The 17,778-nt window shown below is 44.0% G+C and overlaps 1 protein-coding gene across 5 annotated transcripts in view; it reads right to left on the reverse strand.

Moving 5' to 3' along the window:
- Positions 1-17,778, reverse strand: part of ASAP1 (ArfGAP with SH3 domain, ankyrin repeat and PH domain 1) — a 337,055-nt gene that overhangs the window by 115,124 nt on the left and 204,153 nt on the right. For all 5 annotated transcript variants that reach the window (XM_079112364.1, XM_079112361.1, XM_079112365.1 and 2 more), the window contains exon 5: positions 5,559-5,704. In XM_079112364.1, the coding sequence (XP_078968490.1) occupies positions 5,559-5,704 (146 nt within the window). The remainder of the gene's footprint in view (positions 1-5,558; positions 5,705-17,778) is intronic.

Raw genomic sequence — 17,778 nt, forward strand, 5'->3', positions numbered from 1 at the left:
TGTCTGCCCTGCTGGGTATCTATCTGCCTTGGGTTGAACCATCCTGTCTATTTTCCATTCCTCCCTTCTGAAATAGAAAAATTTACCCTATACTTATCCCACCACTGTATATGAAAAGCACATAAATTTCTGATTTTTTTAGGGGATCACAGATGCATTTACTGTGAGTCTTGGAGGAGGCTCTGGACTGGGGGTTTTGAACATTACTGGACAGTTGAGACTTTGAGACTCCTGGGGACGGCTAGCTGTCTTCCTGCATCGTGAGGTGAGCGTTAGCGTCTGCAGGCCGTGGGTGGAATGCTGTAACTTGGATTTTAAATGTCTTTTGAAGACCCATGTGTTAAAGGCTCAGTCCCCATGCTGCTGGGGGAGAGCCCAGGAAGGCCCCAGAGAAGAAGACCTCATTTAAGGATGACAGGGTTCCTGGACATGAATGATGGAAGACCATCTCAGCATGTGTCAGACACTGAGGCAGAGATTTCCTCAGGAAAGCAGAGGACGCAGGACAGCGAGACGTGGGGAGGAACGCCTCAGTCTGACAGTAGGGCCGCACTAAGGTGGAGGGGTGGGCTCGCAGTTTGCACCCATGCTCCTGAGGCCTGCACCCTGCCCCACATCCTGGAACTCTCTGCTGCCAAGGACAGGCGAGAAGCGTGCGGGCTGGCCTGCTCCCCAGCTGCATTCCAACAGCATACGGGTGACTCTCTTGAGATTCAGGACTTTCTTCTCTGTATCCCCAAATTTATCTCCCCCAGAGTGGGGCCACCCAGAGACGGGAGAACCCTTGAGAGGAGGGGCCTGGTGAGAGGCCCTTGGTCACTGGGGACACGCCGTTCTTCAAAGGTATCAGAGGACCAGAGACCCCAGGCCCTTCTTGCCTCCCTGCCCCCACTTCTGGCTTCTTGGCCATGAGGTGAATAATTCTTCTGTGCCACTCACTCTTGCCATAGGTCAGAGCACCCGGCCAACCAACCCACTGCAGACCAAGAGCTCCAAAACCGTGAGCCAAAACAAATCCTTCCAGAGTTAATTATCTGTAGTGTTCTGTTACAGAGGCAAAAAGCCGGCAAACACAGACACCACGTTTCCCTCTCTTGGGGGGAAAAAACCCTAGCAAACTGTGCTAATTCAGACCTGGGTATCATATGCCAAACTTTCTCTAAAGTCAGGGAGGTGAGCCTGTCACTTCAAGGTAAACAACTGACAGTCTCTCTTGCTAATGATAAAACTGAAGCTTTCAAAGAAAGCCAAAATGTGGGAAAACTTGTATTTGTCACCAAGGGCTTGACAATATCTAAACAGTTAAAGCTCTGTTATATGGTTTGATTTACATGGGTAACTTTCTTCTTTTTGTTTTCTTTTTTTATTTACATGGCTAACTTATGACAATACCACTTGTCAAATTTTGATGCAGTACCAAAAACAATAATTACCTCAGATACTTACTCTGCCCACATAGACCTCTGTGTGGACACACTTCATCTGTTTCCCCTAAACACCACCACCCCTTCTCATTTTTGGGGGAGGGGTTCTCTCTCACAAAAACTAGGTTTCTAAGGGAATGTGAGTTTACCATCTTAAGATAAATTAATACATAAAAAATTCCTTGGCTTTAACTTCTAAGACAGTAAATATGGATAGAAATAGTTCACACAAAAAGGTTTTAATATCCTAAATCATTTTTAAGATTGGGGCCTTAAGACCCCAAAGTTTGAGAACTACTGTCTAATACTTTCATTATTTCCAATATGCTAAAACTGATGAAGGAAATAAAAAGACAAAAATATACCCCTCCCCCAAAACAGGTTTCAAGCTAACCAAACACGAACTATTTTAGTGCTGTTCTTAGTCACTAGTCAGATACTATCCGGCCATGAGCAATGGGGGAAGGAAAATGCGGGCTTGGTGGTTTACAGGGAGGACACTGGTCATATCCATTACAGTCCCCAGGTCATAGGAATGGGCATCACAGGGAACCTTCCTCAGACAAACATCTGGAAAATGGGAACTGGTATGCCAACCTCCCCTGGTGGTTTTAATCATAACCCCTTCCGGGAACTGCTGCTTCAGACTAGGTAACACCCAACCCACGTGAGCAGGTTTTCATGACCCTCACAAAGAAAATTTGCTGGGGGCTAAAGGGGTAATAAACTGCGTAAGGAGGTATGAGAGAACAAAATAAGAACAAAGAGGCCCAAAATACTTAGTTACCCCCCAACTCTGTAAGGGCCACAGCATCCTAGACTTCCTGCGTGAGTAGCCTGAAATCCTTCCTATGGGATCTCAGGAGCGAGTGACTGCGGGTTTCTGTGGTTGCTCTGGCTCTGTAGGTCTCCTCCTCTGCAGTACAAGGTGGCTTTTACCACCCAGGCCACCAGAGCAGTTTCACTCTTGGGGCAGCACTGCTGAAACAGCATGATCTGTAGTCAAAGAAGTGACACTTATGGCCCTAATTCTGTGACTTCCTAGACAGACTATTTTCTGGGAAACTGTGCACTTACCTGTAAAATGGGATAAGACTACTGACGCCTGCTTTTACACTAGAGTTATGATAAAGATCACAGGAGACGACGTGAACAACAACAAAGGCTTCCATTTGTTAAGCATATCCCATGGGCCAGGTGCTATGGTTCAGTGATCTACTTCCCTGATGGCATTGGGAAGAACAGCGTTATTAGTTCTTTTCACAGGTAGGAAATTACCTTAGTGAAGCTAAGCAATTTGCTAGCTTCAATGAAACCTAGCCCAAAAGCTCTCCTTTCCTTTTCTTCCACAAAAACAACTAATGTTTTAGTATTAAAATAACCTTTATATGCAATATCTTAATGGGAAAATGAGGTTTTTCAGTGTTTAGCACATAGACTTGGAATAAGAGACACTGGTGTTTGGTTCAATCTTTGAACTGAAGAATAATTTTGAAGGTCTAAATAACACCCCAGTCCTTTCTTTTCTCTCCCTCTGTTTCGACTGATCAGTTTCTGCTTCCTGCTCCCAGCCTTCCCTAGTCTAAGGAATGGGACGCTCAGAGCTCCTCTGAGGAACACTGTCCCACGGGAATGTTCCTCACTGTGGACTGCAGTGCTGCAAGAGGCCAAGGAACCCCTCCCCGGTCCCCTGAGCTCCGTGCCTCCCGGTGTGCCCCATCACTCTGGGCAGTTCAGGCTTTCCTGGGCAAGCACAGGAAAGCTGCTGGCTGCTCTCCGGCTGCCGCGCCTCTGGGCCTGCCTCAGTAATCGGCACGTTCCGCCTGCCACACCCCAGCACTGCCACCGTCTCCTTCGAAGGAAAAGGTCTGATCCCAGGGATGCTCTACCACTGAGCTACCTCTCCTGCCCTTTTTGAGACAGTCTGGCTAAGTTGCCCAAGCTGGCCTTGAAACTGTGATCTTCCTGCCTTGGTAGCCCATGTATGCTTTGCTTTTCTTTCTGAAATGAATTAGGTCTTCTAGCCATTTCTTTAGGTTTTCCCTAGACTTTTATTCTGCAAAGGGAGTGGCAGTGAAAACAGGCCTGTAGCTTGGGGTATATCTGGTCTAGTGACATAGCTAGATCAGCACTTCTAGCTAGAAAGGCAGGACAATCAGGGAGCACAAGGTGACAGGCAGCATCTACAGTGAGGTTCAGACCATAGCCTCAGAGACAGAATGGTGGGTCTGCGTCAGCAAATGGTGTGGATGAACCAAGTACACAACTCAGTGTGCCTCCACGTCCCCACCTCCTGCAGCGATAATAAACACTGGCCTGCTGGAACGTGTTAAATGGAGAGGATCCACAAAAAGCACCCGCCACACTGCCAGGTTCATCAAAGATATTCAGTGAAGATCCATTGCTTTTACATCAAGATAAGTAATGCAGAGATAAGCAAACACTGAAGAGGAATGCTTGACTGGCTGGTGTGTGTACGTACGTATGTACACACACACACACACACACACACAGCTGAGAAGCAAGCCATGTGGTAGCTAAGTAGGATGGACGGGTGCAGGAACCTTGAAGGTGATGACTTCACTTAGGCCAAAAACATTTGCTCTCCTGGAAACAAAGAGCAAGACTTCCAGGTGAGATGCCTCCTCAGGGAAAACAACTTCCTCCCTGAGTCCTTCACTGGCATCATCAACGTGAACTGTCAGTCTGGTGTTCCACCTCCTGTCTTCCCACCACATCACCTTTCGTGTAACAAGACCAGTGAAAAGGCAAGTAACACTCAGAAGGAAGGACAGGAGAGGGTCCCCTTCTGAGTAAAAGAAAGTCTGCCAGTCTAAGATTTGCAGCAATATTGTGGACTTGTTCAAGGTGTAAAACATAGTTCCTATGCTCAAAATCATCCTTCTCAAGGTTTTTGAAAAGAAGAAACGTTTTTACATTCAGCATTTGTTTTCTTTCAGATTAGCTGATTGACTGTGTAAGGCTAATTCAACAGTATAACCCACCAATTAGAAATGTCAGGAAGACAGACATGTGCACATATTCACATGGTACAAAAAAAATGAAAGGGATACACTGACTATCAAATACGCAGGGCAAGAGGCTGAAGAATGGCAGTTATCATTTTTCAAATAGGCGGTCTTCATGTGTGAGTTGACTCTTTTTATCAGGTGGCTTTATGACATGATTATCACTGAAGGCCACGGAAGCCTATGTGGTGTATGAGCAGCCACATGAACATCCTGAGGACATCCTGAGCTCAGGGCCTGGATCCCTAGTGGAGCAAAAGCCAATGCTGGGGCCTGGGGGAGGGAGGTGGGTGCAGCAGCTATTCTTCAGGGCAGGGCTAGCTGAGGAAAAGGAGAACAGAAATCCTTTTCCTCTGGCATCTGTGACCTCCTGGCACCCTTATCTCGTGAGACACAAGAGACCTGATTGAATGAATGCGTGAGGAAGCATGACGACTCTCCAAGAACATTTTCACCAAATCGATCAATCAATCTACATGGAAAGCCCACACTGTTATCCAGCACAGGCCTTTACACGAGTGAATAGTGGGTGGGTCGGGGGGTTGGTGGAACACAGCAGATGCCTGTCACTGCTGTCTGTCACTCCACCCCATCTGTGTTCACCTCCTCTGTCACTATCTCTAGTGACCCCGGTTTTCAGGTATTTTCCTGTCTTCAAATTCTGAAACGTTTTCTTGTAGGGGAGAAGAGGTCAAGGACGTGGGGAGGTGAGGCTCATTATTTGCAAATCAGGAATAAGACACAGGACAGTCTTCACACAGGTGAGGTACAACACTTGCAATGCATACTGGATAGAGAAATCATCATCACTCTTTTAGCTAGTTAGAAAGCAAAAGTCACTAAAGATTATCTTTAAAAATCAATAGCAGAATAGGGGGAAGAGTTCAGGTTAAGTAGTTTCTCTTGGCTTCAATAAAAGTGCCCTGCTATTAGCTGGGCCTCAGGTTCAAATCCATGCAATGTCATGATGGAATTTAAAAAAAAAAGGACCCCCATACCCAGGCATTTATTGCCTTTGATTTTTATTCTATTTCACCCCCAGGACCAAAGGCGGGGGAGAGGAGTAGGGAACTGTTCTCTTTCAATAACACAAGGAATGACTTACCAGATTTTTCAGCAGTGTGGACAGTTCCTTTGTAAGAGTAGAAAACTTGACAAAAGCAGTGCCAAGATCAGGGTTGTCTCGACTTAAAAAATTACTCCCAAACTTATCAAGGACTTGTGCATAGTTTTCTTCATTTTGTACATGGTCTGAAAAAGAAAAGGCATCTGAGTTATTATTTGCCACAACCAAGAGTTATCTGAGCACTGATCACTACAAACTGATGAAAGAGAAGCAGAGAAATGGTATTGGTTGCTTATTGAACAGAAGTTGAGCTGGTTAGCAGGACACTGAAAGCTCTCACTCTTCTTTCACGGCATTTAGTGCATTAATATCCCCATTGATCCACTGACTCCTCCAGAGGTCCAACAGTCAGAGGTCTCATCATTTTCAAGTGATTAAGAAACTACTTATACAATCTTTAGGAAACCGAGCTTGGAATGCAAAAGAAAAATGCACTGGTTGTGGCACATTTCTTCCTATGCAGCTAATCTTAGCTCCCTTTAATCTTGGCATGCCCCAGGAGGAGCAGCAGCATGGCATGAGGCTTTGCAGGTCCCTTCTGAGTGTGGAATGTGCAGGCCTGGACAAGATGCATCTGTGCTTCAAGTCTGGTTTTACCACCTGAGCTTGCTACTTTATCAGTCAGTTTTCAACTCCACGGTGCTGGCACACAACAAGCATAGATCTTATGGATCCCTGAGCTCTTGCTTTCCAGTCTACAGTGGGGCTCATGTCTCTGTCACGGTGCTGTGGTGCTGAGGCGTAGGCACATGGTATATACTATTTCTCAACCAGAACGAACGCTCCATAAATGACAACTCCCACCTCCACCAGCTCTTGCTCCATGTGGCTTCCAGGGTAGCACTCACTTGACTGTCTTCACATTATGGCTGCTCCTTTCTCTTCACCATCTTTGGTGGTTCCTCATCCATCTGACCTTGCTATGTTGGAAAGCCCCAGGCTGTCTTTGGGACTTTATTCTTCTCTATCTATGCCTATTTCCTTTGAGATCTTAGACTGATGGATTTAAATACTTTTTATTAGCTGACAACTACCAAATTGATATCCCCACCCTAAAATACAGACTGGTACATTCAACTACCTATTCACTATCTCCACTTAGATGTCAGAGAAGTGTGTTCAATGTTAACATGTCTAAAACACACACTTGATCTTCCCCAACCTCCTTTTCCATACTCCCTTATCCCAATCACTTAATAGCAAACAACTGACTTGTTTTTTTTAAAAAAATTTTTAGTTGTCAATGGACCTTTACTTTATTTATATGCAGTGTTGAGACTCAAACTCAGTGCCTCACACATGCTAGGCAAGCGCTCTACCACTGAGCCCCAACTGACTTACCTAGTCCGCTGACTTAAGTTCTTAAAGGTATGATGACAAAATCCACCAAGACACACTTGATATTTCTTTCTCACACCTGAGATGCAGTTCAGGGCAAACCCTGCTGTGTCTACCTTTAAATTCCATCCTAAATCTGACAATTTTTTATCCCCACGCCAACAGCCTTATGCAATGCCATCTCTTGCCTTTGGTCTCTCTGTTGCTGTTCTTTCTCTGGTATTGACACAGCACCCAGTGTGACTCTGTCAAGTTGTGCGTATCTTGTAACTCTGGTGGCAGACATTACCATTCACCGTGGATACACAGGTTCCCAATTCTGGTAGGCTTGTGGAAAAGAGAGGAGTACTGCATTTCCCCACACCCCTGAAGTAAAGGCATGGAAGATGGCTTGCATGGCAATCTGAGCGGAGGCAACCAAACTATCTTCACATGGAAGCACTTCAGATGCCCCATGTTCAGTTCCCTCTCTCCCTTTCCCTCTGGTGGTGTAGAGAATCATGTATCTGCACAGATGCACTTGGTGGATGCATAGCAACTTAATGAATGAACAAAAGAGCAAACAAATACCTGTCAAAGTCAGAAGTTGAAAGGCTTAATACAAAACACCACCTCCTTCCCTGTGAAGCCCTCCGTTAGTTGGGCACCATCTTCTCTTTCCCGCCACTCTCTGTACTTCTTCTGCAGTACCTTCCACAGTCTACGACACATATATAATCCTTTCCTGCCACCGGGTCCTGAGAGGCGGACTCAGTCTGCATCCTCACCCAACAGATACCGTGATCAGGGTTTCCTACTGAGCTGGACTTACAAAGCGAGGGCCCAGTAAGTCCTTGCTGACTTGGAGTCACCAAATTCATTTTCACAAAGTTAAGAGCATTCCCTTATGAATTTCCTAGGCTGTTCAATTGAGATGAATTCTTTTAAACTTTTACTTTCAAACACCCTCCATAACTGCACAGGAGCAATGGGCAGCACTTTGGAAAAAGAACATGAGTCTGGATGGGCGAATAACTTGGGAAGGAAGTGTCAGAGCAGTTCAATGAAATCAAAGGAGGTCCCAGCAGCCTTCTAATCATCAGCACATTAAAAATTCATGATGCCTGCAGTGGATGTCAGCATTTCTGGCTGAGATATTCAAAAAGAAAGGAATGCAGTTCTGGTTATTGCCCAAGTCTATGCAGAAAAGTGGCTTAGAAAAATACCAATGGAAGGGCACAGCAGACTCAACAGACAGCACAAATGCGTCTGATCACCCTCACTGCTACGCTGCCCCTGATGCCTTCTTTCTGGGCCTGAGAAATCTCATTTATCATTGAGAAGCTCACCTAAAACTCTTTTTTTTTGTTGTTCTGCTTTAGGAGACCAGTGAAAAAATATGTGCATTTCAACTATTTCCAAGGGAAGTATTTCAGTGGTCAACATTTAGTGCACAGGTTGTCAGTTTGCTTGAAGTTATAAATATTTCAAATGAAACACATGAAATGTTCAGATTAACACTATATCCATGCACTTACCATGAAGCTTAAAAAATAAAATATCACAGGATGGTTCCCCAGTCCCCTACCTTCTTCTAATCTCTCTCTCTTCCCCAGCCATAGATACTGTCCTGAACTGGAATCTCAGGCAGAGGTTAGGAGGAACTTTGCAAGCAGCACAGTCTACCTATGATGACGGACTCAAATAAAACCGAGATGGACTCAGCTAAGGAGAGAGGGGGCATGGGAAGGGAGCCAGCATGTGCTGAGATTTCCTCTGACCCAAATGCTTTCTATATCCTATTTCACCCCCATTAGGACTCTGCAAGGGAAGAATTATGCTTATTAAGTAGATGAAACATAGAATGTGATGTGAGAGAGGCTGAAAGTAAGACTGGATGAGTACATACAGGCTAGATCCTTTGTGGTTTGTTAATTCTAAAACTGAATAACCAGGTAGTCTGTATATATGGATGTATCTGTGTCTACATACAGTAATGTGTATGCAAGGTATACATATATGTAATTTTCTCATGCACATAGACATTTTAAGATGTAGCAGTTCACAAAAATATGTCTTGGGAGTAATAATAACAATGCTACAAGAGTAAGAATTATGGAAATTAAGTAAGTGCTTAAATAGTGCCTGGCATATAGCACAGACTTCCAAAATGTCAGCCAATGTTACCTGTAACTGGTTATAACATCAAGGCATATGCAATATCAAATAGCCTAAGTGTACAGTCCTCACGTTTTAAGATTTAATATACACATTATAAATCTAAAAGTGACAATTTACTAAAAAAGGTCTCACGTGCATGCATGCACGCGCACGCATACACACGCAGACACACGCAGATGCAGATACACACACACTTTGTACAAAATTAAGAGTTTCCAAGCAGATCCTCAACAGGCGACAGCGCAAGAGGTGAGACAAGGTTCTGGTGGAGGAAACGGACAGGGAGGAGGGCGAGTGGAGGACTGCAGCCATCTGAGGGAAGGCCAGCTCCAGGTCCAGGAAGAGGAGGGAAGTAAAAGGATCTGGGGGCACAGGACAGGATGGGCTTGGCCGAAGAGGAACTAGCGGCACAGGAAATGGACAGATCCTTCAAGAGGTCCGAGACAGCACAAGAGAGCTGTTTTAAGGTCTTCACTAGAAAACTTTCAGGAGTGTGGGAGAGCATGGAATGGGTAACCAGACAGGGAGAGACCGGATGGGGGAACAGGGAAAGTCAGAAACCTGATCCTTCCCATCAAAGGAGCCACTCCTTCCCAGTACTTGAGAGACCGTAAGACAGACAGCAAGGTTACTCCTTTCATTTCAAAAGAACCAAATACAGTTTTATCAAGTGAATCAGAAAGGGCCACTCTGGGGCTGGGGAGATAGCTCAGTTGGTAGAGTTCTTGTCTCGCAAGCACAAGGCCCTGAGTTCGATCCCCAGTACCCCCAAGAAAAAAAAAAGGGGGGGCACTCTGTCAGGATATCAGCTGCCAGCACCTCTTTGGGGAGACTAGTGTTTACTGACCACCTGATGTGTTCTGTGTTGTGAAAGGGCATTCCCCTACACTCCAGCATGTAACTCACACCCAGACCGGGCAATCCAATCAGTAGGGATTCACCAGTCAAGTCAGAACAGTGATGACAGCTGGTTTTTACACACCCGACTGCACTCCCTCTTACTACCAAATCTACAAGGCAGAAGTACCACACCACCCTATGTGCAGAGGATGCCCAAGACTCCAGAACTCATTACCAAGGAAATTTAAGCCTTGGCCCTTCTGATCTCAGAGCTGGGCACATTGACCCAGGTGGGGATCAGAATATGCCACCTCTAAATATGCCGCTCTGTCTTCAGAACTATTCAGAGCTGTTCCAGCAGACAGGCAGGAACCCGCCCACCCGCTTGCTGCCCAAGGCAGTACAGGCTTTCTTCCTTGTGAAGGTGTTTCCCCTCTCCCCTCTCAGGAGCAGAAAATCCCTCCTGGGGAACAGGGAGGGTGGTGGGAGGTGCATCTGCATAAACAAACATCACTAGAACAATCCTCACCTTCCATCTGTGTCCCCATCTACCTACCTTCCTACAATCTGCTGCCCTAGAAATCCAAGCTGCCTCCTCCCTTTTCTCAATTCTCCACAGTCTATGACCCTTTATTAAAATGGTATATAAGCTCCTAGGCTGGAAGGTTTTAGCTTCTTTTCTGTGAGGCTCCCATGGACACACTAAATAAACCTTTTCTCCTGGCCACTGGTAGCTTCATCTGCAGGTCCCACTCACTGAAAATAAGAGGTTAGAAGTATTTTTCCCCTCTCAACACTCCCCAGTACAAAGTGGAACACACCTAGTTTCAAATTCCCATTCTACTGCTTGCTGGCTGTGTGATATCTTAGTCAGGTAACTTATCTTCTGAGCCTCACCTTCCCCTCTGCAGAACAGAAATATCAATGACATTTACCTCACAGAAGTATCACAAAGATTAAGTAAGACACCACATGCCAAGTGCCTGGTATACAATAAACTCAATAAATAATTGCAATGACAGTGAAGAGCAAAGACAATAATTATCAGCTGCCCATCCTTGGCCTCTGCAGTGGAGCCAGACTTTTAGGCAGTAGTTGTGGACAATACTCTGAAATCAGTAAAATTCAGGGCTCACATCGCTAGAGGTTGCCAAGTGCCTTAGGAATGCACTAAAATTCAACACTGTTTAAGCATACTTGGTACAGTCATCCAGTGAGAATTTTCAAAAATCTCCAAATCACAGCAAATTTTAAGCAGGCCTTTCTCTGAGGACTGGTTGCCAGGTACCCTGTATCAGATTTCACCTAACTGGGCAGTTTTCATAAAACCTCCTCATTGGACTGCTGACCCAAGCTTTGATGCTCAGGTCCTGTAATAACACCTTCCACTGATTAAGCACTGACTGTGTGTGGGATCTGTCACAGAGAAAGCTTAAAACTCTTCCCTTAAAGAACCTTAGAGATACGTGAAACTCGGGGTGAAGCAGGACTAGAACCCAGCTTCACTTGATTGCATAGCACATCTTTTCCACCAGCAAACAAGACTCTCATGAACATTAGAATGCTGTGTGCCACAGCACCTGCTCAGAATCCACAGCGACACGCTGGAACAAACGTAGAGAACAGCCCTGTCACAACACACCAGCAACAATGCCAACAGTTAGCACTTAGGTACCACCAAGATTTTTGATTCTTTTATGTGCCATGAAATATGCTAAAAACTTTTCCTTCATTTCTTGTTTAACGTTCACAATGAAATGCTATTACTACCCTCATTTTATAAAGCTGAAATGGTTTAGAGGCTAAGCAGGTTGCTCAAGGTCATGCGGCTAACAATTTCTGAACCTGTGCTCTTAATCTGTGGCTTGGTTAAGTGCTGAGACCACTAGAAGACTTCCAATTTGAGTCAGATGCTGAGTGATTGAGGGAGCTGAAAATCGAGGTCTCAGCTGCAGCCTCTGTGACCCTGGTCAAGTGACTAAACCTCTCAGGGACCTCCATTTCCTCATCTATAAAACAAGGTTACTACATGCCCTGCTCACTGACTGCCCAGAGGTGAAAGTGTCACAACGAATATGAAAGCTCTTTCGGAAAACAACAAAAACCACCCTAAAACCTCACAGGCTGATCTCGAATCAGGGAATAAAATAAGGCCTCGAGAGCAACCATCATAAATCTATCTCCAAGCATAACTGAATGTCTACAGGCATTCTTTGCTGGAGGAACAGAGAGCACAGGCCTGAGCAGCACAGGGACCTGGGTCTAAATCCATACTGGGGTCCTAACTGGCCACGTGTGACCTCAGAATAGTACTTAACCTTTCTGGGCCTCAATTTCATATGTGAAGTGGGGTGATTATGAAATATATGGCAAGTCTCTGAAAATATCTTTACTTTTATTAGATTGAGTTCTGTAGTCTAATGCTAATGGACATCAGATATAAATTTAAATATGGTATTTTGGGGAAGATTTGAGGATATATAAGATAATCATGGATCAGATCCAGGTCTTACATTAATGAGCTGTGGCTGTAGGGAAATTTATCTCCGACTCTGCTTCTGTGACTGTAATGACACTTACTTGATAGGGTTATTATGAGAAATGGATGAGAATAGCCTATAAGGTGCCTCTTCAGTCTCTGGCGCATGGTGGGTGTTTATGGATCGCCAAGTACCATATCTCTCTCCAGGGCAACTTTCACTTTCTGAGTTCCCTCTCTATCCTGGAAGCCTAGCTGCTCTTCCAGGATCGGGACTCAGGTTGTCTTCTGTGCCAAGAGCCCTGAGTGACACGTGCTCATCATCTCCTTGTCATGCGCACAGCCAGGATACACTTGTTCCTACGCTCCAGTATAACCAATCCAAAGTTCTCTTAGGTGTGACCTCCAGGCTTTGACCTTCCACTTTCAAAGTCATGGCAAGCCTCTTGCCATGCTGGGGTTCTCAGCTCCACCTCATATGCATTGAGCCCATTCCCAGGCGTGGGCCTGGCACCCGGCAAGTGCTCAGTAAAGTGCAAACTGCAGGTAGTGGAGCTCCTGGAACACACCATTCTCCTCTCAGAAAACATGAGTGTGACAGGCATGTAAAATGACAGGCACAGTGAGCTACCACTGCAGTGTGTGTCAAACCACAGTGCTGGCATAAATAGGAAAGTGATAAATTTTCTTATACTATTCTATATACTCTTTGTAGCACTAAGCACACTTAGAAATTTTTAGTTCTTGTTTTTAAAATTATGAAAAATAATTCGTAAATTTATAGAGATACAAAGATAAAAATTATGATTTTCTTTTCTCTTTTCCAATTCCATCTCTTTAAAATAAACCAAGTTAGTAACCTGGACTATGCCTCAGCAAAACTTTGCCCATGATTAAAACACACACATAAATACAGGAGTTCTCACTCCATTCTCACTTTTTAAAAAATGAAATGAGACATTAAATGTAAGACTGCATGGCTTAGTTTTTTCCTACTGAAAAACAACCATGAAATTCAATATAAATAAATATAATTATTTTAACTATGATATGTACCATAACAAGCGCTACCACAATTTATGTAACAAGCCCCTTAATGAGACTTTCAGGTTGTTTACAGCTTTTCCCACCCAAAAAATGCTGCAATAAATATTCTTATATACACACTCTTACATGCTGTTACTTTATCTATGAAAAGATATTCAAAGAAACAGGGCTTATAGGGAATAATTCATTATTTCTAATAGCAATGTATATAGTACATAGATGTTATTGTATTTTTTAATGAAAAACTTAACCAAAGAAAATCAGACTTTTTGTATTTTATTTGTACATTAACAGTTCCTTTTCTGTTTACATACTTGACCTACCTTTCCACTGCTAGTCTTTTTCTTATCAACTTATAAGACTGCCTTGTGTACAACAGGGCAATGTTTTCTAAAATTTAACTGATATTGTGAGATATGTTTGGTTTTTACTCATGATTCATGGCTCAAAATCCTCTCTTCAGTAAGGATCATGAAAACTAGAATTTCTCTTCCCTGGCACAGGCCAAAAAAACATGAATCTCCCCCTGCCTTTCTGACACAGGTGAACAAAAGAACTTCTCTGAGGTAGCCGTGGGAGCAGACCATAAGATCCTCCTCCCTCCAGAGGGGTGGAGAAGAATCTGAATAGAGAGGACTGGGGTTCCCCACCTAGTCTGTTAGCATTATGTCATACCCTTTCCATCCAATCACATTTTAACACAGTTGTTCATACTTCAGTCACACCAAAGCAATAAAGTCTCCATAAAACCCAAAAGGACAGGGTTTGCAGAGCTTCTGGGTTGCTAAACACATGGAAGTTCCTGGAGAATGGCTCAACAGGAGAGGAAATGGAAGCTCGGTGCCCTTCCCCCATACCCCAACCTCTGTACACTTCTCCATTATCCTCTGTGATATCCTTTATGACAAAGCAGTAAACATGCTTGAGTTCTGTGAGGTGCTTGAGCAAATTAATCAAGTCCAAGGAAAGCGTTGTGGGAACCCCAATTTACAGCTTGTGGGTCTGAGGCACAGGCAAAAACAAGCTGGGGCTTGTGACTGGTATCAGAGTGGCAAAGACTGTGTGCTTGGGGGCCGAGTCGAGTCTTCAACTTGTGGAATCTGTCAGTATCTTCAGGTAGACAGTGTCAGAACTGAATTGGATTAATAATAGCACTCAGCTGGTGTCTGCTGCAGAATTAACTGCTTGCTTGCTGGTGGTGAGAAAAAAAACCACTTTCCCCTCCAATATTGGGGACTGAACCCAGGGGCACTTTATCACTGAGTTATATCCCCAGCCCCTTATTATTTTTTATTTTTAGACAGGATCGTGCTAAGTCACGGAGGCTGGCCTCCAACTTGTGATCCTCCCATAAGCCCCCTTTTACAGGGGTGCACCTCCACATTGGGCTCCCCACACTGTTTTTAAAAATATTTTTTAGATGTTGATAGACCTTTATTTTATTCATTTATTTATATGTGGTGCTGAGAATCAAACCCAGTGCTTCACAGATACTAGGCAAGTGCTCTACCACTGGGCCACAACCCTAGCCCCACCTTTTGAAGTCACAGAAACATGTGTTGTAAGCATTCTATAGGAAAAACTGAGTTTGAATGAGTTTTTCCTTGTATAACATCAGACACTTATTTTTCCAATTGCCTTCTAACTTAGTTATGGTGTGCTCTACAATACAAAAACTGTTAAATTTCATCTAGCTAAATATATCATTAACCCAAAGACTTTTTCCCTTATGTTCCTAAACCTTTTAATCTTTGCTGTTTTGGTTTTTTATAAAATTTAACCTTCAGTGCAAAGCAATGTATTTGTTTGCAAGACAGGTTCTAAAGTTATTTATTTTTTTGCTTCTGGGGATCAGACTCAGGGTCTCTTGCATGCTAGTCAAGCCCTCTAACACTAGGCTACATCCCCAGCCCTGTAACATTTAAATCATGTTCTTAATCTTTGTAATATTAGTTTTATCTTCTTTTCAATATTGAAAGTTAATCCATCTGCAATGGTTTATTTATGACGTGAGAAATAATTCTAACCTTATTCTCTTTATTCTACATAAATATAAACTGCTATAAACCATTTAATATGGTTTATAGAAATCATCCATTTGGTATTTGATTTAAAAAATGAACACGTGACAAAACCTGGAGGGAACAGGTACGTTTCACAAGAGAAGGTGATGGAGTAAAAACCTGAACAAGGAACAGCTGTCTAATAAGCAGACCTGGTGTAGCACATTCAAGGTAAAAGCTAGCAGTGTAACATACAGGCATGCAAAGCACCCGAGAGTAAAGAAGCTAGTGTTTGCTTGAGCAGCACAGATACAAAGTTACGTGGGATCTTTGGTTTCTCCAGTTTACCAAGGAAGATCTCGAAATAGGTAGGTTAGGGTATTCAAGGTGCTGTGCTCCATTCTTTCCATCACCAGACTGAGGCTCAGATCCATTTTGCCCTAACAATCCACAAAACCAGCCCCACTCATCCATGACCCTGTAAACACTGTTTCCATTTTAGGTAGTCGCTCCATAATGACTATAAACATGTAATTGGGAAGTGAGGGCTGGATTTACTTGGATAAAGTGCTGACTAGTTTGAGCACAATAGTTACTTGATGATGAGTAAAGCTACTTCACTTCCCTAAGCCTCAGTTTCCTCATCTTTCCCACCACTGCTCACTACACAGGTTTCCTGTTAAGATTAAAGGCAGGCCTTGGAGGAAGAAAGTCCTATGACAGTTTTTTTTTTTTTTTTTTTTAAGGCCTCTTTTCATGCCATTCTGGATGATTCATTCCTTTAATTTCTCAAGGCTATTCTAAAATTGGGTTTGTTCTTTCACAGTTCCAGCCAAGGCTCAGCAAGAATCTGCCCCAGACCACCGTGTGTTATCTAGAAGCTCAGCATGCACACGCCCAGTTCTGCAGCCCTGTCAAATCCATCAGCTAACAGAGAGCCAAGAAAGATACCTGCAGAGTCCCACAGGGCTATTACTCAGCTCTCAGACAGCACCTGGACAGGGCTTCCCTCGAGCAGTGGCAGACCAGCGCCCTCGCCAGGCTTCCTCACTCAGGTTCCTGGCTGGCTGGAAACACAGTCGTGCTGCTCTGCTGAAGGCTGTGCAGATGATGGCAATGCTCTGAGGCTGGCTCCCAGGAAAACTAGCAAGAAGACAGCCAATTCCTCCCTTCCTGCAGCCTCTGCAGTACGACAACCCAGTGGGGGCCAGCCTTCTTATAGACAGGGGTTGTTCAAAAAAATGTGGCCCCCATTTTACTAGAAATAACTTTCATCAAGCGCCTGTACCATATGATACAAAGGCAATTGAGGTTATTAACTTTGTGGTCTTGGATATGTCTCTAAATTCTTCTGAGCATTAGCGCCTTGGTTTGTAAATTATGTATAAAAGACAGAGATAAAATAAACCTCACTGGGTTCTTGTCCTGGTAAATGAGGTGCCTGGCCTGAGCCACAGCCTCTAGACTAGTGCTCCTCAAACTGTTTTGATCATCCACTCCTGGCAGTGAAACATTTTAAAGCATGTATTTCCAATCAGTGCTTATTTAAGTCACGTATGTATTAATATTTTATATATTACCTAATGAACTGCTAATATAAATCAGTGGTTCTGACCTCAATTCCAACCATTCTAAAAACCTTGAAATTGAATGAAAAATCCTGTTTCGCAAAATTTTTTTTTTAACATTCAGTGAAAAATCTGTGTAGTTTTGAAAATATTAAGGGAACTATGACCATAAAAACATATAAAATCACAGAGGTAACATGGGCTGAATCTAAAGACCAAGTTTCCTGTCCTCTCAGGGTGTGCAGCCTGGTGAGGCTCAAGGAATGAAGACTATTAAAGGGAGGCAGGTCTCTCTGGTCTCATTTCTGGGGAAATGTGGTATTTCTGAGGGACCGTGAACTCCCCTTAGGGTATCCAGCGTGTATTTTAGAGGTCACAAAATATCTTCATCTCATTTCAGAACCACATTTTGTAATTGGACAGGGTAGGGATCATCTTCTGTTTCCTAAGTAGGAAAACTGATCCCGAGAAACAGGCAGCTGCTATGGGGTTCCTGCCAGAGGAAGACGGAATGCTGGCTCTCTCCCTGGCACCTCCGCCAGCTCACTCCACAGGCAGCAGGAACCCCACAGACATCCTCAGCATAGGTCTCTCCACCTGAGAGCTCCTGGAAAAGCTGGTGCCCTGAGTGTGGACAAGGGCCTCAGGGTGCCCCATGAGCGTGCGTGCCGTGACTCAGAATGCACACAACACACACTGTTGGAAAATAAATGCAGCCGATTTTTATTTTCCTCTTTTCGGTCATCTGAATCGTCTACGGCAAG

The sequence above is a fragment of the Sciurus vulgaris genome (assembly GCF_902686455.1).
Source record: "Sciurus vulgaris genome assembly, chromosome: 1".
Lineage (NCBI taxonomy): Eukaryota > Metazoa > Chordata > Mammalia > Rodentia > Sciuridae > Sciurus > Sciurus vulgaris.